General features: G+C 49.0%; 1 protein-coding gene across 2 annotated transcripts in view; it reads right to left on the bottom strand.

Annotated features, from left to right (window-relative positions):
• LOC128846629 (fer-1-like protein 4) overlaps positions 1-21,849 on the bottom strand; it is a 144,901-nt gene that overhangs the window by 8,739 nt on the left and 114,313 nt on the right. For both annotated transcript variants that reach the window (XM_054045862.1, XM_054045861.1), the window contains 12 exons: positions 21,711-21,842; positions 20,858-20,906; positions 20,098-20,204; positions 19,642-19,773; positions 17,710-17,820; positions 16,997-17,124; positions 15,638-15,808; positions 14,343-14,497; positions 12,910-13,088; positions 3,356-3,441; positions 2,456-2,554; positions 1,445-1,686 (listed from right to left, as the gene is read on the bottom strand). In XM_054045862.1, the coding sequence (XP_053901837.1) occupies positions 1,445-1,686; positions 2,456-2,554; positions 3,356-3,441; positions 12,910-13,088; positions 14,343-14,497; positions 15,638-15,808; positions 16,997-17,124; positions 17,710-17,820; positions 19,642-19,773; positions 20,098-20,204; positions 20,858-20,906; positions 21,711-21,842 (1,591 nt within the window). The remainder of the gene's footprint in view (positions 1-1,444; positions 1,687-2,455; positions 2,555-3,355; positions 3,442-12,909; positions 13,089-14,342; positions 14,498-15,637; positions 15,809-16,996; positions 17,125-17,709; positions 17,821-19,641; positions 19,774-20,097; positions 20,205-20,857; positions 20,907-21,710; positions 21,843-21,849) is intronic.

Here is a 21,849-nt window from a genome sequence, read left to right as displayed (position 1 = left end):
AATTCCCCCGGACGCTATTTTTAACTCGAAAAAGCCGGACATGTCCGGGGGAATCCAGACGAATGGTAACCCTAGACAAGAAGCCCAGGCTCTACGCTCCTGACTCTGCAGCAGGAAGCCTGGAAGAGGGAGTTCTCTGCCCTTCCAGGCTCCCAGCTGTGGAACCAAGAGCTGACCAAGGGCTTTCAGGCTCCTGGCTCCACAGCAGGAACCTGGAAGCCCTGGCTTGGCTGTGTGCCCTGGAGCCCTAGAATCTGGAAGACTGGGGTCTCCTGAGCATGGGGCAGCCTATACGGTGGGGCTGTCTCAGAGCTGTGGCCCCTGGAATCCTGGGCTCCTTTGCAGCCTGGCAAGGTGGCAGGTTTCCCACAGAACACTGAACATGTGGTGAATCTGAGCTGTGTCTATGAAACGCTCCAGGTTCAGTGAATTGGCATTTTCCACCCAAACTGTTTCAGCAGAAAATTTCCATCCGTCTGTATTACACCTCTACCCCGATATAACACTGGCCTTGGGAGCCAAAAAATCTTACCGCGTTATAGGTGAAACCGTGTTATATTGAACTTGCTTTGATCCAACGGAGTGCGCAGCCCCGCCCCCCAGAGCACTGCTTTACCGCGTTATATCCGAATTCGTGTTATATCGGGTCACGTTATATCGGGGTAGAGGTGTATTATATAGCACATCCATATGCTTATGTTCCCCTCAAAGGGCCTAGTGTTTAGGGCCGAGGTTCAAAGTTTGGATAACTTAAGCCTAACAGAAGTAGGGAACATTTTCTGCACAGTCTGAGAATGAAAGGAACATCCTGAAAGGAGAGAAGACTTGTCAGCAGTCTGCCCATGATATTTCTAAGGCACCTGCCACCATGGCACCTAAGTGCCATCAGCATCACCAGCCACTACCTCTAGGCTGAAAGCTTCCTCCTGCAATCAAAGGCCCTGGTTCAGGCTGATCCTCTGACACAACAGTATTTCTAAAGCTGCATGAGGGCTCCAAGTCCCTGGACAGGGGAAGCTCAGAGGCAGTGGGAAGGTGGTTATGCAAGAGCCAGAGAGAAGGTGAAGGTCACTATGCAGAGCAGCAGTGGGGTCAGCTTTGGAAGAAGCTGCTCACTCGCCCCCTGTTCCATGGTTAGGGGGAACAGTACTGCACAGTGCAGAGATGGGTCCGAAGATGAATAACTGGCTTGAATGAGAGAGTTTAATCCCAATGCCAGGAGTCAACTGGAACCTGGTAGGACCCTGGTGTTGTAAGCAGCAGTTCTACCAGTGGGCCAGGAGGGAGCCTGCAAACATAACAGAGGGCAAGTGAGCTCCCTGCAGCCCCAGCTCATCTTGACTGGGAGCCATTTCCTGCAAAGCTCAGGGTGGGTAGCCTGGGCAAGCGGAGCAGGCAAGGCACAGAGAAACAGCCCCCTTCTCTCAGCAGGAGGATATTGTACCTAGAAAGTCATTCGCTGAAATCCTGTCATAATCCCAGACCTGAAGGACCAGGACAGCTGGCTCCCTGAACTCAGATTCCTCCAGGGAGAAGATGGAGTCCTTCTTCTTATAGGAGATCTCCTTCTCGGTAGGGAGGTAGTCGAAGTGGAACACAAACCTCCAGTTAAAGTTGCCTTCCCCAGTCAGGGAGTTAAAGTGAACGTCTGTTTCTTGTTTCTCATGGTCCAGACCTTTGATCCAGCTGCAGAAGAAGCTCAATTAACATCAATCGTCATGTTAAAGCAGCCCCAAGTGTCAGCATCACTAAGCTGCGGGGGTGCTGGGAGCGAGGGCCCCAGGCTGAGGGGCAGCGCTCAGTCACTGCCTGACAGAGCCTCACGGCAACAAATAATAACAGGCTTAGCCAACGAGGCTCAATTGATTCAAAGGCAGACAGGAGCATGTCAGGGGGGCCAGGTCTATGCTGGGCCACAGCCATTATGAGAGCTCTAAAGGGGCCTCTCTCCAGCCTCTCTTTTTTGGGGGTTCAAACCCCACCATTTACATGGTCCAGTATCGGATTATGGGGACAAATCAGGCACTTGGTTTTCTAAGTAATAGGAACTGAGCCCACAACTAGTTGCTGATGCAAAAAAATGCAGGAAGGAATTGCACACTTTGGTAAGCTGGTCCAAGATGTGTAGAATCTGCATCCCATGTTAAGGGGAGACAGGGCCTGGGCAGGCTCAGTCATAGGGATAAGGACTGACGTGTTCTGAAGAACAAGTCTGGGCTGGGTATCAGGGCCAAGGCCTTTGTGGGTAGACTAAATGGACAGTGAGCTAGACTCCCCCAGGAGGTGGAGGCCCCATGGCTGGTGAGATACGAGGAGGGGCTGGTGATGTCTGGGGGACTTAGGCAGTAGGGAGTGCTGCACAGTGTCCAGGCAGGGTCAGACTGGACAGGCCAACTACTCATTCTCTGGCCCTGTGGCTGTCTCTGCTCATATGATTCCCCATCAACTCGGGCACCTTTTCACGTAGATGTCGCTGGAGGTTTCTCCTGTTATTGGATTAACGTCATCAAGAACCACGTCGTCTGTGTTCCAGATGATGACACGCAGCTCGTAACTACCAGAAGGGAAAGCCAAGGGCAGGTGAGAGAAGCACATTCCAGTTCAGTGTTTGTCAGGGCCAGGCGAAGCTACCCCCTGGGACAATGGCCTGCACCAGCACCCACTCAGCCCGGCCACCCAGCCTAGTGCTGTGCCTGCTGCAGCTCAGGCCAGGGGCCCAGGACACCTCACAGAAGGCCCCTCTCATGTCACTCTGGCCCAGTTTTGCAGACTCTAGTACAAAGAGGTGTCTGAACCAAAGCACATCTCCAGCGTACTGGAATCTGCCCAGCATGAGTCAGGCAGAAACAGCAGCAAGAAGAACAATAATGGCCCAGCCTTAGGTTTTTGAGGCACCTGCGCTGAGCTGCGTGCTGACAATGGTACTGCTTCAGCTTAGACGCTGCTGTCTGGGGTTTGGTCTCCGCCTGGAGCAGACGTAAACCCAGGGACACCTCTCCTCCCAGCCACGTCTGTGTGAGGGGCAGGAGCAGCTTTCCCTCCTCTCAGCCACACGGCATGTGGGGGCAGTGGGAGTCCCTAGGAGAGCAGGATGAGGTGAGGCCTGCAGCCCCCCTGAACCAGCATAGAGAGGAAGCCATGGAGATGTGCCAGGGGCCCAGAGCTGAAGCAGTACCACTGTCATGGCCTAGTTGTGAGCCTCCAAGGCTGACAGACCAGTTGGTCTGCCCTTCTCACCCAGTCACTGCCTTCATGGGCACAGACTGCACGGGAGTCATGCAGAGTGGGACCCCAGGCTGCGATTATAAACACTGGGTTTGTAATGGGTGCCTCCCCATCTCCTACAGGCCTGTACCTGATTGGCAGCCGTGGCTTGATATTGACAGGGGGAGGTGCTGGGACATCATTTGGAAACATGTCAATCCACATGTGGAGGGAGCCCTGCAGAAAGGAAAGAGCTGAGCTGCTTCAAAGGATTCACCAAGGCTGAATTCACGAACAGATTTACACTCCCACTCCCTGACCTCCAGAGAACCCTGTTCCCAAAGCCACTGATCCTTTCTCACACTTCTGGGTCACAGCAACCCTCACAGCAAGCCCCTCAGGATACAGAGAGCACATGCCATCGCTGGGAAAGGCCTGCCACATTGTAGTAGTCGCTTGTTTTTAAAATGTCTCCTTATTGGGGGAGGGAGTATTTTAAGGAATAACGTCTGCTCAGGACGTTGTTACCATAGGGTTCACCAGCGTCCTTCAAAATGGTTGAATACAAGTTATTTATTATGTAAAACTGAACTAGAACATTTCTTTTCTATCTCACAATAGCATCACTTCACTGGATGTTTCATACTTGTCAGTGGCAACCTTAATTTGCTCTCTACTAAAACGTCTCACCCCCAGGCTTGGCTTCCCATCAGTCTGATATTGGTCCTGGACAAGATTATGAAACGGTGGATATGGGACTTGATTCATAAAGAATTAAAGGAGAGTAATATAATCAATGCCAATCACCATGGGTTTAGGGAAAACAGACCCTGTCAAACTAACTTGATATCTTTTTTTTATGAGATTACAAGTTTGGTTGATAAATGCAATAGTGGTGGCATAACATACGTAGCCTTCTGTAAGGCACTTGACTTGGTACTGCATGACACTTTGATTAAACTAGAATTAACAAGGCACACATTAAATGGATTAAAAGCTGGCTAACTGATAGGTCTCAAAATACAATTGTAAATGGGGAATCATCGAGTGGGTGTGTTTCTAGTAGGGTCCCACAGAAATCTGTTCCTGGCCTTATGTTAGTCAACATTTTTCTCAATGACCTGGAAGAAAACATAAAATCATCACTGATAAAGTTTGCAGATGACACATAAAATTGGGGGAGTGGTAAATAGTGAAGAGGGCAGGTCACTGATACAGAGTGTTCTGGATCGCTTGGCAAACTGGGCACAAGCAAACAATATCATAGAACAATGGGTTAGAAGGGAGTGCAAAGGTTATCTAGTCTAACCCCCTGCCAAGATGCAGGACTTGTGTGTAAACCATCCAAGACAGATGGCTCTCCAGCCTCCTTTTGAAAACCTCCAGTGAAGGAGCTTCCACGACCTCCCTAGGCAGTCTGTTCCCTTTGTCCTACTGTGCTTACAGGTAGGAAGTTTTTCCTGAGATTTAATCTAATATGAGTTTTAACAGGGCTACTTGTAAATGTATACATCTGGCAACAAAGAACGTCGGCCATACTTACAGGATGGGGGACTCTGTCCTGGGAAGCAGTGACACTGAAAATGATTTGGGGATCGTGGTGGACAATCAACTGAACATGAGCTCCCACTGTGATTTTGTGACCAAAAGAGCTAATGTGATCCTGGGATATATAAACAGGGGAATCACTAGTAGCAATAGGGAGGTTATTTTACCTCTGTTTTGGCACAGGTGCGAATGCTACTGGAATTGTGTCCAGTTCTGGTGCCCACAATTCAAGAAGGATGTTGATAAATTGGAGAAAGTCCAGAGAAAGCCACAAGAATAATTAAAAGATTAAAGGATTCAATCACCCTGACATCTGTTGGGAGAGCAATACAGCAATGCACAGACAATCCAGGAAGTTTTTGGAGAGTGTTGGGGACAACTTCCTGGTACAAGTGCTGGAGGAACGGACTAGGGGCAGAGCTCTTCTTGACCTTACAAATAGGGAAGAATTGGTAGGGGAAGTAGAAGTGGGTGGGAACCTAGGCAGCAGTGACCACGAGATGGTCGAGTTCAGGATCCGGACAAAAGGAAGAAAGGAGAGCAGCAAAATACTGACCCTGGACTTCAGAAAAGCAGACTTAGACTCCCTTAGGGAACTGATGGTCAGGATCCCCTGGGAGGCTAATATGAGGGGGAAAGGAGTCCAGGAGAGCTGGCTGTATTTTAAAGAAGCCTTATTGAGGGTGCAGGGACAAACCATCCCGAAGTGCAGGAAGAATAGCAAATATGGCAGGCGACCAGCTTGGCTTAACAGTGAAATCTTCGGTGAGCTTAAACACAAAAGGGAAGGTTACAAGAAGTGGAAATTTGGACATATGATTAGGGAGGAGTATAAAAATATTGCTAGATCATGCAGGGGTGTAATCAGGAAGGCCAAGGCACAATTGGAGTTGCAGCTAGCAAGGGATGTGAAAGGTAACAAGAAGTGTTTCTACAGGTATGTTAGCAACAAGAAGGTGGTCAGGGAAAGTGTGGGACCCTTACTGAATGAAGGAGGCAACCTAGTGACAGATGACATGGAAAAAGCTGAAGTACTCAGTGTTTTTTTTTGCCTTCGTCTTCACAGACAAGGTCAGCTCCCAGATTGCTGCACTGGGCAACACAGTATGTGGAGGAGGTGAGCAGCCCTCAGTGGTGAAAGAACAGGTTAAGGACTATTTAGAAAAGCACAAGTCCATGGGTCCAGATCTAATGCATCCAAGGTGCTGAGGGAGTTGGCTAATGTGATTGCGGAGCCATTGGCCATTATCTTTGAAAATTCATGGCGATCGGGGGAGGTCCCGGACGATTGGAAAAAGGCAAATATAGTGCCCATATTTAAAAAGGGGAGGAAAGAGAACCTGGGGAACTACAGACCGGTCACTCTCACTACAGTCCCCGGCAAAATCATGGAGCAGGTATTCAAGGAATCCATTTTGAAGCACTTGGAGGAGAGGAAGGTGATAAGGAACAGTCAACATGGATTCACCAAGGGCAAGTCATGTCTGACCAACCTGATTGCCTTCTATGATGAGATAACTGGCTCTGTGGATATGGGGAAATCGGTGGATGTGATATATCTTGACTTTAGCAAAACTTTTGATACGGTCTCCCACAGTATTCTTTCCAGCAAGTTAAAAAGTATGGATTGGATTAATAGACTATAAGGTGGATAGAAAGCTGACTAGATTGTCAGGCTCAACGGGTAGTGATCAATGGCTCAATGTCTAATCTTCTATGATTCCATGATTAGAAACCATGCCTGATCATGAGAGACTCAGCTCAATCTATTTAGCTTAACAAAGAGAAGGTTAAGGAGTGACTTGATTAGTCTATAAGTACCACCATGGGGAGCAAATATTTAATAATGGGCTCCTCAATCTAGCAGAGAAAGGTCTAAGAAAAAGGTCTAACATGATCCAATGGAAGGACGTTGAAGCTAGACAAATTCAGACTGGAAATAAGGTGAAAATTTTTAATAGTGAATGAATAACTATTGGGCCAATTTACAAAGGGTCATGGTGGATTCTCCATCACTGACAATTTTGAAATCAATTGGCTGTTTTTCTCAAAGCCCTGTGCTAGGGATTATTGTGGGGACGTTCTCTGGCCTGTGCTGTACAGGTCAGATGAGATGATCAGTGTGAATTTACATAGGCTGTCAAAGTGCTGGACCGAGGACATCAGTATAATTAGCCCCGTTTTAAAGATGGGAAACTTGACGCCCATGGAGGCAACATGATTTCCCCAAGATCACCCATCAGACCAGAAGCAGGAAAAGAACTCTGGTTTGCTGAGTCCTAGGCCAGTGTTCTAGCCACGAGGCCACCCTGCCTCCTGCGATAGCCAGCTAGCCATTTGGCATCTGTACACACCAATGCAGTTCTGTAGCATCAGCAAGTGAGGCGCTGCCTTTGAAAGACTGGCCTTACTGAATAAGATAAGGCTCTCAATTTTACAGCTCATCCAGAGCTGAGTGCCCCAGCCATGTACCTGTGTATTGAATCTGTCCTGGCTAAGGACCAGTGCTGCCTGCTGAGTCACCACAACCACTTCCTCCTCGCTGGAGGGCTCTCATCCAAGTTCTGCCCAGACCCCGCCAGCCTGCGAGATCCATTGCGAGGTCTGGTAGCATGGCTGCAGTATTTCGGTGTGGTCTCATCCATGCCGTACAGAGAGACTCTCAGCTCCCTGTCCGGTGAGGTGATGCTGTAGCTTTGGCTATGCTGCCAGCGTGTTTGTGGTCCATTATCAGGCCTGATTCTTGCCATGTTACTGGTGGTGTCTGTAGCCGTAGTCACCGGGCATTTGGGGGTGAGCTGGAGAGCTGGGACTGTGCCCCGTACAGCATCTCAGCAGCACACAGCGATGGAGCCACACACAGTGCCTGGTGCTGCCCTTTGTGCTTCACCTCCCCCGGCTGCCACTTCTGAAGGTTCGATTTCTGCTGTCCTGTCTCGTTTCCAGCACCCGGCATTACCCTCTGGGAGCATGAGGGACTAGCCAGGGTGCAGGATCTCTACAGTCTCAGCTGTCATTTACAAACAGCTAGTCTCCAGCTGTTCAGAGTGCAAAGAATGCCTCCACCAGGTGAAATTGAGTGACATGGGGAGTGGGGTGCTCCATCTGCAGAGACCCTGACACAACAGTTTTGAGGGGTGAATAGCCTGGCTCATTTCAGTGGGTGTTGACTCAGATGCCAATTCACTTCACTCTAGTTGTGGTGGATTCTCCATCACTTGCTATGTTTAAATGAAGAGTGGATGTTTTTCTAAAATGAATGAATGAATCTAAGTAGATGTGTGCATGCCCACAGCCCCGGTATATGGCAGTGACTACCTGTACAGAGGAGATTCACTGTCTCTCACTCTCTTCTTCGCTATAAAGATCTCCCACCACTTTTGCAAAGCAGGGTGATAACTCGGAATCCTGGATAAGTTCCTGTACTGAGGTGGCCTGGCTCCCAGCCGCCCCAGAGAGGGACAAGCCCCTCTGGATGCCAAAGTGGGCGGAGCCACTGGAGCCTGCGCCTGCCCCCCAAAGGTCAAAGCGCAGGAAGCGAAGTATAAAAGCCGCATCCCAGGGCTCAGAAGCTGCCTGGCCGCCGGAGAAGCCAGACGCTGGGGGCCTAGCTCCCGCTGGGGAGACTCCGGCAGCCTGTGTCCGACCTGAGGACTGGCCATACCAGTCAAGGCCTGATGGCGACCAGACCCCGGAGAAGCTGTCAACCCTACTGGAGAGAAGCGACCCAGAGGAGCTGCCAAGCCTACCGCTCGCCGAATTCCCTGAGGAGCCCATGGTGCTTGATTCTGTGGAGGACACCGATCAGACGCAGGTACTGCTAGAGGGGGAGGTAGGAAGTAGCCCGGGGGCAGCCGACCCTAGTCTGGCTGCGGCACACCCAGAGCCTATGTCAGTGTGTTGCGGCCAGGATCCCCACTGACACAGCAGCAGGCTGCCTGCCGCTGTTAGGGCCCTGGGCTGGGACGCAGTGGAGTGGGCGGGCCTGCGTCCCCCCTGCTACCCAACTTACGGGTGGCAGTCTCCCCCTCACCCCAGATGCTCAGAATCAAGAGTCTGGGTTTTTGATCCTGAACTATTTGCTCAGCCCCTGCCTGAGGGTCTGAGCTCCTGTTTGCTTGCTGCCCTGCCCTGACCCAGGGCCTGGGCTCGTTATACTGAACTATTTTTGCTCAGCCCCTGCCTGAGGGCCTGAGCCCTTGACTGTTTCCTGCCTCACCTGACTAATTCCCTGACTCAGCGGACCTCAGTAGTGAGGCGGCCTGGCTCCCAGCCGCCCCAGAGAGGGGCGACCCCAACCAAACCCTTCTACAGTTCCCTTTGGGGCAATTATGTTGTTTTTTTTAAATCAGCAGATCTGAACAATTTGCATCCAAGAGTTTTAAAAGAAGTGGCTCAACTGCTGTCTGGACAGATGATGTTGGGGAAGTTCCAGAGAACTGGAAGGAATCTGATGTTGTGCCAATACTTAAAGAAGGCAAACAGGATGGCCTGAGATTAATCCTGGGCAAAAGCATGGAACTGCTGCTACCAGACTCAATCAATAAGATGTTATGTGGTAAGCACCAAGCAACATGTTTATTGGTAGTGTATTTTTTTAAAATAGGACTCGTCAAATTAAAAATATTGACTTGGGTTTGCCAAGATATCAAGTTATCAGTTATCTAAGGGAAAATATACAATGATGACTTATGAAGTGTGATGATGACACAAATACTGGTGGAGTGGTAAACAGCAAAGAGAGCAGGTCACTCATACAGACCAATCTGGAGCGGTTGGTAAGCAGACCTCAAACAAATAGCAAACATTTTAATTAGGGCTATTGATTAATCGCAGTTAACTCACGTGATTAACTAAAAAAAAATAATTGTGATTAATCGCAGTTTTATTCGCACTGTTAAACAATAGAATACCCAATTGAAATGTATTAAACATTTTGGATGTTTTTCTACATTTCCATATATATTGTATTATGTGTTGTAACTGAAATCAAAGTGTGTATTATTTTTAATTACAAATATTTGCACTGTAAAAATGATAAACAAAAGAAATAGTAGTTTTCAATTCACCTCATACTGTACTGTAGGGCAATCTCTTTGTCGTGAAAGTGTAACTTACAAATGTAGATTTTGTTTCTTTGTTACATAACTGCACTCAAAAACAAAGCAATGTAAAACTTTAGAGCCTACAAGTCCACTCAGTCCTACTTCTTGTTCAGCCAATCGCTAAGACAAACAAGTTTGTTTACATTTGTAGGAGATAATGCTGCCAGCTTCTTATTTACAATGTCACCTGAAAGTGAGAACAGGTATTTGTGTGGCACTTTTGTAGCCAGCATTGCAAGGTATTTACGTGCTAGATATGCTAAACATTCGTATGCCCCTTCATGCTTCGGCCACCATTCCAGAGGATATGCTTCCATGCTGATGATATTTGTTAAAAATATAATGCGTTAATTAAATTTGTGACTGAACTCCTTGGGGGAGAATTGTATGTCCCCTGCTCCGTTTTACCTGCATTCTGACATATATTTCATGTTATAGCAGTCTCGGGTAATGACCCAGCACATGTTGTTCGTTTTAAGAACACTTTCATTGCAGATTTCACAAAACGCAAAGAAGGTACCAATGTGAGATTTCTAAAGATAGCTACAGTACTTGACCCAAGGTTTAAGAATCTGAAGTGCCTTCCAAAATCTAAGAGGGATGAGGTGTGGAGCATGCTTTCAGAAGTCTTAAAAGAGCAACACTCCAATGAAGAAACTACAGAACACAAACTACCAAAAAAGAAAAGCAACCTTCTGCTGGTGGCATCTGACTCATATAATGAAAATAAACATGCGTCAGTCTGCACTGCTTGGATTGTTATTGAGCAGAACCCGTCATCAGAATGGACGCATGTCCCCTGGAATGGTGGTTGAAGCATGAAGGGACATATGAATCTTTAGCACATCTGGTACGTAAATATCTTGCAACGCCGGCTACAACAGTGCCATGAGAATACCTGTTCTCACTTTCAGGTGACATTGTAAACAAGAAGCAGGCACCATTATCTCCTGCAAATGTAAACAAACTTGGTTGTCTGAGCAATTGGCTGAACAAGAAGTAGGACTGAGTGGACTTGCAGGCTCTAAAATTTTACATTGTTTTATTTTTGAATGCAGTTTTTTTTTACATCAGTCTACATTTTTAAGTTCAATTCCATGATAAAGAGATTGCACTACAGTACTTGTGTTAGGTGAATTGAAAAATATTATTTCTTTTGTTTTTTTACAGTGCAAATACTTGTAATAAAAAATAAATATAAAGTGAGCACTCTACACTTTGCATTCTGTGTTGTGATTGAAATCAATATATTTGAAAATGTAGAAAATATTTAAATAAACTGTATCCTATTATTGTTTAACAGTGCGATTAATCATGCGATTAATTGTGATTAATTTTTGTAATCACTTGACAGCCCTAATTTTAATACAACCAATATAAGGTCCTTCATCGAGGAACAAAGAATGCAGGCCACACAATCAAGATAAGTGACTTTATCCTGGAAAACAGGGACTGAGAGAGATTGAAGAAGTCCTTACGGATAACCATCTGAACAGGAGCTCGTTGTGCAATGATGTGGCTGAGAGGATGAATTTAATCCTTTGATTTATAAACAGGGGAAATCAAGTAGGGACAAAGAGGTGCACATTACCTCTCTAAATGGCATTGGTGAGACCATTACAGGAATACCGTGCACAGTTCTGGTGTCCACATTTCCAAAAGAATGTCGAAAACTTTGAGGGTTCAGATAAAAGCTACAAGAATGATCTGAGGTCAGGAAAACCTGCCATATAGTGAGAGACTAACAGATTGCAAGGTATTCAGCTCAGCAAAGAGACTGTTACAAGGTGGTTTACACACACCTACATGAAGAGAAGAGTGCTGATAGATGAGGGCTCTTCAGTCTAGCAGAGAGTCAGAACAAGATCCAACGGCTAGAAGTTGACACGAGATCAATTCAGACTGGAAATAAGGTGGAAGTTTTTAGCAGTGAGGATAATTAACCACTGGGACAACTTCCCAGGGATGCGGCAGGTTCTCTCTCACTTGAAGTCTTTAGCTCAAGACTGGATGTCTCTCTCCAGATGACCTACTCTAGCTCAGTCACAAGTTACTGGGCTGGATACAGCAAACAGAAATCACCTGGCAAGGTTCTCTGGCCTGTGCTATGCTGGAGGTCAGACTAAATGAACATAATGGTTCCTTCTTGCCTTAAAATTGATGGCGTATGCCTCTCTACATTACATTCTGTCTAATTTCAGCTCCTTACTTGAAGCCACTGAGCAGTGCTGTTGCTCACTTTAAAATGCTGCCAGGTTCTGCCCCAGAAGTGGTTGCACTTTATCAATAAGTTATTAACTGATCGCTGCGTCCATAGTTTTTTATTATTATTTGTACTACAGCAGTGCCTAGAGGCTTCAGCCAAGCTCAGGGCCCCACTGTGTCAGGATGCCCCTGCCCCAAAGAGCTTGCAATCTAAAGACACAAGACAGGCAAAGACTGGGAGGGGAAAATGAGGCATAGAGAGGGGAAGTGACTTGCCCAAGGTCACACAGCAGCAGTGGCAGAGCCAGGAATAAAATACAGGTCTTCTGACTCCCAGTCCAGTGCCCTATTCACTAGACCACACTGCTCTCCAAGTACAGTGTGCTGCTGTCCGTAGGATGAACAGCCCTGCACTCTGAGGAGAAGGCAATGGTTTACTGAGTTCAGTGATGGTCACTTCACTATCAGAAAAATGACAAACAATTGAAGGGTGTGACCCCAAGATATGGTGGGGAATTGCCCATGGTGCTGCAGGGGGTATAGGTAGGAGTCGCCGGACAAATCGGAGCAAAGGAAAACGTAGACAAGACATGGAAGAGATGGAGGGCGAAACTGAAGCTGAATGTCAGGAAACCTTTGCTGTTGATGAGCTCTAGTCCAGTGTGGAACAGTTTGCCAAGGGCAGAGGTGGGAACTCCATTGCTTGGGACAGTTCCCGCTGGACTGGACAAAGCCCCAGGGAGGAGACGGTGAAGTTCTGGCTAAGGGTGCGACCAGCTGGCCCAAAGAGCTTTACTAGGCTTACAACACACTGGTACTACGGTGTGAATAAACGTGTTCGTCTCACCTGCACGAGCCCGGGGTTCTCTGCGTTGTAAAGGCCCCGAATCTCCACGTGCTCCGGGACCAGTTTGTGCCCGTACTCTGGCATCTCATCCCAGTGCTGCAGGACATACAAAGCCTTCTGCTCATCATATGCTGACCAAGTCTCGTCGTCCATTTCTCTCTTGTCTTTCACAAAGGTCTCTAGAACACAAGACAGCCAGTCAGAAGGATCTAAAGACATGTGGTCAACAATGATTACTAGAGCTGTAAGGGAGAAGGCTGGAGCATCCGAGCACACCAAACATCTATACAGAACAACGGAATGGGACAAAGAAGAAGGGGAGAGCAGTGTAGAGGAGAAGTGGTTAAAAGTCCCAGGGAGCTGCTTTTGAGGAAGGCAGTGTGGTGGAGAAATCTTTTGAGTAAAGATCCGACTAAAGAGAAACATGGGAAAATGACAGTGAGCACCTACTACCCCGCCCCCAGAACAGGAGAAGTGGGGGAACCGAAACTCCCAAAGCAGGATCCCTGCCCTCTGGCTGAGTTCAACTACCAGATCTCTGCTGACCAGCAGGACACTCTCATGGGAGGCTGCATTTCACATGCATATGTGGTGTTGGGAGAAGTGGGTTATGGTGTTTTCCATATGCTGATAATACAAACTCTGCATGTTCAGCTCAGCCTATGCAGCTAAATCTAGCCTTACTCCATGTGTTAGTGAGACTGGGGCATGCATGAGGCACAGATGGCTCAGGCACAATCTAGATAAGCCTGAATGAGATAAAGGATAATGGAAAATAAAAGCACAAAGAAAACCCAGTCAGGAGAACTGTCAGTGTCAATGATGGAGAGCTAGTCAAACAGCTGCATACAGGGACTGTCCGTTGTAGCTTAAATGAAAAATAAGCAGAGCTCTCTCAGGGGGAGTGTTAAAAGAAACAATCAAACCAAACCTAGCACACATGGTCTGCGTGACAGGCTGATGCTCAGCAGGGCAGCTGGTCCAGGGGCTCAAGCACCAGCTAGGAATTTGTGTTTGGACTGCACAGTCTGGGCCACGTTCCCACTTGGTATAACTCCATTCTCTGTCTAATTAGAGGTCACATTATGAACCCCGCTCACATTAGTGAGCAGTTACTCATATTTTGTGGGTAAACTCACATCAGGGACTGCTCACCAAAGTGAGTAAGGGGTTCACAATCAGCCCTTCAACTGTAAACTCCTTGGTTCAGGGGCCATATTGTCTTGTGTGGTCGGTGCAGCTCTGAACATGCTACTGGAGCTCCTCGGAACGTGCTAACAGTGGCTGAGTGGTTGGTCCGGTCAGTGAGGAGAGAGGGGCTCAGCGTGCACCAGAGACATGAGTCTCGCACAGCTAAAGGGCTGACAGAAGGCAAGAGCTGGTCACCCTTGAAAACACCTGGAGTTAACTCTCCCCCCAGACACACACGGTACCTTCAGGGAAAGCCTCAGGAGGGACCTTGAAGATCTTGTTGTTCACTTTGACCTCCTCCCGCCTGTACTCTGCGGAGGGGAGAGAGCTCTTCTTGCACAAACTCTCCAAGATCTGTGTGGGCTTGAAAGCATCTCGCCACATGTTATAGCCATCTCTGTGGGGAGGGAAGAGGAGGTTCAGACATACAGAATTCTCCTGGTGTAGCCATGGTAGATAATATTTATACTGGGATGTGAGAGCTGCCTCCTCTGGCAGACTCCACTAGGCAGGAAGGAACTGAGAGGAATTAAGGTGGTGCCGCCTGATATAGCCAGAGAAGGGACTATGAGCACAAGGCACAAGTGCCCACCCCCTCCCCCACACATACTGCTAGAAAAATTCCCTGGCTTCAGTGCGCTGGGCACGCAGACACCTAAGTGAAATACACGGCTGCAGCTCCTTGACAAAGAACCAAGAATCTCTCCAGAGAGTCCTGTTGCCCTTTCTCCCAGGGCCACACTCCCCACAGCTTCTCTCACTCCCTCCTGGCTTTCTGCCTCTCACACACCCATGCCCCAGGCCCTGCATTTGCAGTCAATCCCCAGGGAAACCCCACAGCTCACATAACTTCTCAGGCCTTGCCATCCTGCCAGTGCCTTGAGTAGTGGCTTATATTGTTTCAGCTGTCACTACACAACGGAGCATTTAATTGCTCCCTCCACTTACATTGAACAAAAGGTGCTTAGCTCACCCATAAGCTTTAACCTTCAGCCATGTCTACACTTACAAGCTTACAGCAGCACAGCTGTACCAATACAGCCGTGCTACTGTCAGATCGCTCATGTAGCCGCGTTATGCGGACGGGAGAGAGCTCTCCTGTCGACATAATAAAATCAGCTCAATGAGCGGCAGTAGCTAAGTTGGCCGGAGAGTGTCTCCCACTGACACAGCGCTGTGCACACAAGTGCTTTTGCCAGCAAAACTTATGTTGCTTGCGGGGCAGTTTTTTTTCACACTCTTGAGCAACAAAAGTTTTGCTGACATAAGTGCTAGTGTAGACATGACCCAAGTCTATGATTGACAGCAGCCATAAGCACCAGCCAGCATAACATCATCAGGGCTCCATACTACGTAACTAGAGTGCTCGAGTTCATCCAGAAGTGACGGGCTGGATGCAGGAAACACTGGATGAAACTCTCTGGCCAGTGTAATACAGGAGGTCAGGCTAAATGGTCATAAGGGTTCCTTCTAGCCTCAACATGGATGATTTTATGCAAGAAAGTCGTATATGCCATCCCCGTGGTCTGGAACGTACGTGTCATACTGGGAAGCCACTCCGCAGTTAGCTCGGTGTTTGCTGTAGAATCGGTTCTCCAAGTCAATCTTCGTCTCCCCAATCAGGTCATCAGACCCAACCAAATCGTGGTCAAATATTGAAACAGTGAGTTCTGATTCCATCGGAAAGGATATGCTCAGTTCCATAACTCTGAATACAAAGCAAAGAGACGCTCGGTCAGCAGAGATGCTGGAAATCAAGCATGTTTTCCTCCCTGCCCCGGGTCTGATGGCAGAACCCCATGTCTGTGGGCGCAGTGCTGGTGAGGCTCCGGTCTTCCTGCCCCACAGAACTCGCCAGCTCCTGAGCAAGCTGCCAGAAAGGAAATATCTAGAAGGGGCAGCACCTTCTCCTGTCTAGTTCCCAGCTCCAAACACATTGCTACGCACAGGGCTGGACACACCTGGTTCTGTAACCTCAGCAGGAGCCGGGCAGCCCTGATCTGCAGGTCCTTTTACTTCAAACAGCTCATTGTACATCATTCTGGTGACTCTATTCTGTGTTTCAATGACAGTGGGTTATAATAGGCTGCCAGGTTACAATGGCCTCCCGTTACCTCCCCCTCTTTGGACAAGCTAAGTTTTCCACCCAGGGTACAATTCAGTGAGCCATCTGCACCACATTCACCCTGACTGTGTGTGCAAACCTGGGGGCACATCCAGGAGCACATGGGTGTGGAACTCTGCCCTCCATTTCTAAATGTTTGCCCCAAGGATTCCCTTGGAGATCAGACACCATAAATCATGGCCAAGCTCTGAATCCCATGATCCTAAGTCAGCAGCAGCAACACAGCGAGTGTCCCCACTGGAGTGACAAACACACAGATGTTCCTGCACTGTCACTATGTGTAATGCTCCCCTGGTTTTGGCTGCCAGGGGCCTGGGGTCTCCTTTCTCCTCACCATTTCTTGCTGTTCGAGAAGAGGCCTGGGGCTCTCCTTTCTTCCCCCTGGAAGAAGGGGTTTCCCTGCTCTCTGTTCCCTCCTGAGTGTAGGTTCTAGAGGGGTGAGGCTCCTATGCTGCTTTGCCCGTACATCAGGTATGGAATTTAGGGGTGCTCCTGTAGTCAACACCCCAGATGTTCTGCCCAGATGAGTGGAAGGCCAGTCAGACAAGTGCACCTACAGGAGCCCTGGGCAGAGCCTCTCGGAGCTGCTGATGTGTGGGACCGACGGGCTAATGTAACAGAGTCTCCAGTGGACAGAGAAAGGACCCCCGATGTCACATTGAGCCCAAAGTGTTGACTCTGTGCAACGACCCAGCCATCATCCTTTTCAAGATGCACCAGGGAAGAGGCTGTTCCCATTAAACCTGACCCGAGGTAAAGCCTGCTCCTTACTCTCCAAACACAGGATTGAGCTGCTTAGGGATGTAGCGGTCCTTTGTGTCCTTCTTCTCTTGCCCAAGTGTTACCACCACATAGGGATCTGCCTTGCCGTTGGGGTCTGCCGGAGCCAGGTTCGTTGCCTAAAATACACAAGACAGGAGGTGCTGGGGCTGCCATTCACAGCCCCAGCCGTGACGCCCAGGCCAAGAGAGAGCAAGTGCAGGGCACAGGGCAGCAGAGGAGTTTCTGAGACGGAGCACTGAGACCTCTGATCCTGTCAGTCACAGGCAGCAGATGAATCTCTCAAGGACTCGCTAGTCATGTATCAGTACGGAAGCCCTTAGCCAGAGCGTGAGAACAGAATTGCCAGGTCATCTCTCAGGTACTACCTCTAGGCAGATCATGGGGAATGCCCCATCAGCAGTTCCAGTGCCCCTTGGAGGTACGGGAGTGGGCAGGTAGTTTCCCAAGGGAAGACGGTGGAAACCCTGGGACTTCAGACATTAGACTCTAAACTGGACAAAGCTCTAGAAAAGATTATCTGGGGACCAATGCTGCTATGGCCCAAACAGCTGGCTGGAAATGGAGTGACTAGCTGGGACCCAATAGCAAGGCCTTCTCCAGTCCCAGTTTTGCTGGCTCCATGAATACAGGCTGTGAGCTGGCCAGGGATTCTCTAGCTGCTGATCTGGACAAGGTCTCCAGGACTCACTGCAGTCACTTACCTTAACAATATAAACTCGGACAAGCACCTTGATGGGTCTGTTTCTGGGAACCCCCTGTGAGATCTTGTGCTCTGTACCTGCCTCCTCAGCAGGATAAACGAAGAATGAACCCTGCAGGGGAGACATTGAACAGGAACAGCAACATTGTAGGGATCAATACTCTGCTAGAGAAAATATTTCAAGCAAATTGCAATGCCCAGGATTCAATCCGTAGCACCGCCTTAATTGTGACAAATTGAAACTGGCAGATTACGTGTCTGTCTGTGCCCTGTGCCAGACCACACAGTCCCTGGCTTCTCAAGATAGCGCTACACAATGTGCTATGTTCCCAAAGAGATGGTCAGGGCCTCCCCCACACACTCAGCTCAGCAGACTTGATCTTCTTTCCTAAGAGACAGGCTAGTCTGCAGGGAACTTACCCCCAGCCCATGACAACCTGGGGCTGGCTGCAGAGGAGGGCAGGGAGCCAGGCTATTCACAGTTACCTCTCCTAACCACTCCCCTGAAGTCAGTCTCGGAAGCGGACACTTCAGGAGACCATGGGTGAGTGGAAAAGGCCTCTGCTGAAGGAAGGACTTTCAAAGTAATAGTATGAATTATAACTAATTATGTCAAGTATCAGGGGGTAGCCGTGTTAGTCTGTATCTACAAAAACAACAAGGAGTCTGGTGGCACCTTAAAGACTAACAGATTTATTTGGGCATAAGCATCCGAAGAAGTGAGGTTTTTACTCACGAAAGCTTATGCCCAAATAAATCTGTTAGTCTTTAAGGTGCCACCAGACTCCAACTAATTATGTGTCATGGTAGCACACAGAGGTGCCAGCCAAGACCTGTACAGAGTCCCTATCCCAGAGAGCTTCCCATCTAAAGACAAGTGACACAAGTGTAACAAACAATCAGAGGGAGGAGGGTAACAGAACTCAGTCCACACAGGCCAGCACTGAGGATTACCTGCTAATTCATAGCCCTGGGTGTCAACACGACACAGCAGATCCATGCCCTCCCCTCCAACTACCTTGATACTGAGAGATGCACATTATTTAAGCCGTCTTTAGGCCGGCACCATCCAGGCTAAGTTTCACCAGTGACAGACAATAAACACTCAGCAGTAACAGAGCACTAAATACAGCTAAACACTACCTCAAACAGACCTTAAACTAAAGCTGGCAGGCCCCAAATGTCAGGGAGAGGCGGTTTTGTGAGCTCTGAGACACTGGAGAGGTGGGCACAGCCACTGTTGTCTGTGGTTAAGACACATGCATCCCCTAGTAGCACAGTGGTACCCAAACTCTTCCTGTCGCCCGCACCCCCTTATCAGTAACGGAATCTGTCTGCGCCCCCACTCCGCTACTGCACAGCTCGCTCAGCCGAGGAGCTTGGGCTGAAGGCGAATGAGGGCAGAGCTGGCCTGGGGGCGGAGCAGGGGGCAGAGCGGAGCTGTGGCTGGGGATGGAGCAGGGGGCAGAGTGGAGCTGGGGCTGGGGCTGGAGCTGGGCTGGGTGGATTGCAGCTGTGGCTGGGGACAACGTGGAGCTGTGGCTGGGACCGGAGCTGCTCTGGGGGCAGAGCAGAACTATGTGGCACTCCCTCCCCACCCCCTGTGGGGACTGGCCCTGACCCCGCCGCATGCCCCCCCGAACATTCCTCTGTGGGGGGCACGCCCCACAGTTTGGGGACCACTGCCCTAGTGCCTACTGCTTGTTTCGGTTCCCTGGTGCCCAAGGAATGGCATGAAACTTCTACAAGGCATTCCTCCTGACTACACGCTATAATGAAGGAATTTAGCATCCCAATTCTTTCTTAGTGACGAATAAACAGATAAAAATGTTCTAAAATGTTCTTATGCTGCTAATTGCTTTCCCCTCTTTCATGCATTGCTGTCATTTTTTATTTCACGCACAACATGAATGGCACTCAAATGACACAGTACCTTATACTTCCCCACAAAGTTCTCATCCTCATTTCCATCCTCATCCTCATTCGCCTTCCCCCGATGAAGCGGAAAGATATACAGCCAGTCTTCAAAATTATCAAACTCGTTTTCCAGCTCTGAGTTGTAGATCTGAAATAAACTGCAAGTTATTTCGGCTCTTTCCTTCCAGCTCAGCCTCCCCAAAGGGAAGGAAAGAGTCAATGCGATCTAAGGATGATTTCCCCCATTCCCGCCCTGGTTCTATGGCATTTCGGACAGTGTCCAAGGGAGAGGAGGGCACTCAGCACCGAGCCGGATCAGTGCATGTGAACAGATGGTAGGGCTGAGTGTCAGCATTCTGATTAGCTTTGCCCCTTTAGGATCTGTGCTGTCACAGCTGGCAGGACAGTGAAGAAGAAGGAGCAGGAGGGAATAAGCTGAGACAGAGCAGATCAGTCACCCTCGGAGACTTACCTGCAGCGTAGCTATGAGTTTCCTTTTGGGCCTCACTGGCTCAGCTTCAACTATCACTCCATTTTCCGCTTCCACATCAAAAGAGTCCACATTTAAGTTCCCTCCATCTACAAAGGGCATTAACGAAATCATGAAATGTCCTGGCTTCTCCAAACAAGGTATTTTTTCTCTCTGATTTGTACGTCACTCCATGACATCATCTCATCAATAGCTTTGGCTTTCAGACAGTCGTTTGAAAACATGATAAAATATCATTGTGCTACATGATAATCAATGTCTTATAAGAACTGTCATCGAAAAGCATTTCCACTATTTAGCTTCCTGGAAGAACATGGGGCATTTGCAGAGCACAGAGGCCAGCAACAGAGACGACAAAAAGTCACTGAGGACTTGGTACAGAAAGCAGAACTATTTGCCTACTGTACAAATGGTGTGTCTGGTGCAAGAGTAGGAAAGGGGCAGGGGAGGGGCTGTGTCAGGGCTTGGGTATAGTAAAACAAAAATCAGATTCTGAAGCAGTCGGAGATCTGTTGATGAAATCGCTATTTTATCAGACTGAGGGGCACAATCTGTGTGCGCCAGGGAAACGGCCCAGCAGCAATCTCACTAGCCCCCAGTGCTATCAGCTTGGGGTCTGCTCTCTGCTGCCAATTGAACAGCTGGCTGAAATATAGCACCAGCATGTGCGGTGTCATCTGACGTCAGGTCGGGATTTGAGAATGCCAGCAAATGTGTGTGCCTGGCTGGTCCAAGAACTCACCTGCCTCATTCGGGTCGTCATTGTCCCCGTCCTCCTCGTCACTATTGCACTGAAACACACACCCGTTACCACATTGCTCAGCTGGCGAATGGTCCTAGCCCATTTCATGCCAGAGTAGCCCCTCCCCTTATCACATTATTATCTGGCATACACAGGCGCCGACTTCTGCTCCCACCGGTGGGTGCTCAACCCCATTCTGCCCCCAACCCCGCCCCGACTACACCCTTCCCTGAGGCCCCGCCCCCCTTCCCTGCCCCCATTCCAACCACTTCCCCAAAGTCCCTGCCCCAACTCCGCCCCTTCCCTGCTTCCCTGGGGCAGGGGGAGGGGAGCTTGGCTGCCGGTGCAGAGCACCCACTAATTTGTCCCCATGGTGCTCCAGCCCCAGAGCACCCACGGAGTTGGCACCTGTGCTGGCACTACTAGATTGATTAACACTATTGTGGGGGGGCACAGCTGGGATCAGTAGTTACATGCTGCTGGGTTCAGCTCATTAGCCAAAGCTGCCCAGTGAACAATGAGACAGGCTGACATGACTTTTGAGCCCAAATCCCATTTTCAGAAGTGACATAGGCACTTCGGGCCAAATTCTCTCAGCACTGCAGCACCAACCCCTGGGCACCCTGCCACCCAGCCAAACCCTCAGCCCTGAGCTAGGTGCCCACAGGGTGGGTAGGGGATTCTCAGCAGTCAGCATACTGAGCAGGGAGCTGCCTACGCAAACCAGCAATGAAATGCTGAGACCAGGGCCAGAGCTGAGGGGTCGGATCCACCCAAGTACTGCGATATTTAATTCCCATTGATCTTGCGGCTTTCATGCCAATAAGGGACAAAGGAAGTGACAGACCATTACCTGGTTGCTCATTTCCTTTAAGGACTCGTAGTACTTAGACCACCAATCCAGTTCTTCCAACTCTGGCTTTTCCTCCTCAAACTCATCCTCTTTCTTTATGAGTTTATTGATAGGAATTTTCTTCAGAGGAGCCTAAGAA

This window comes from Malaclemys terrapin, chromosome 12 (assembly GCF_027887155.1).
Source record: "Malaclemys terrapin pileata isolate rMalTer1 chromosome 12, rMalTer1.hap1, whole genome shotgun sequence".
In the NCBI taxonomy this organism is placed as follows: domain Eukaryota; kingdom Metazoa; phylum Chordata; order Testudines; family Emydidae; genus Malaclemys; species Malaclemys terrapin.
Note: the sequence above shows the minus strand (reverse complement) of the source record. Positions and strands in the feature narration are given on the sequence as shown.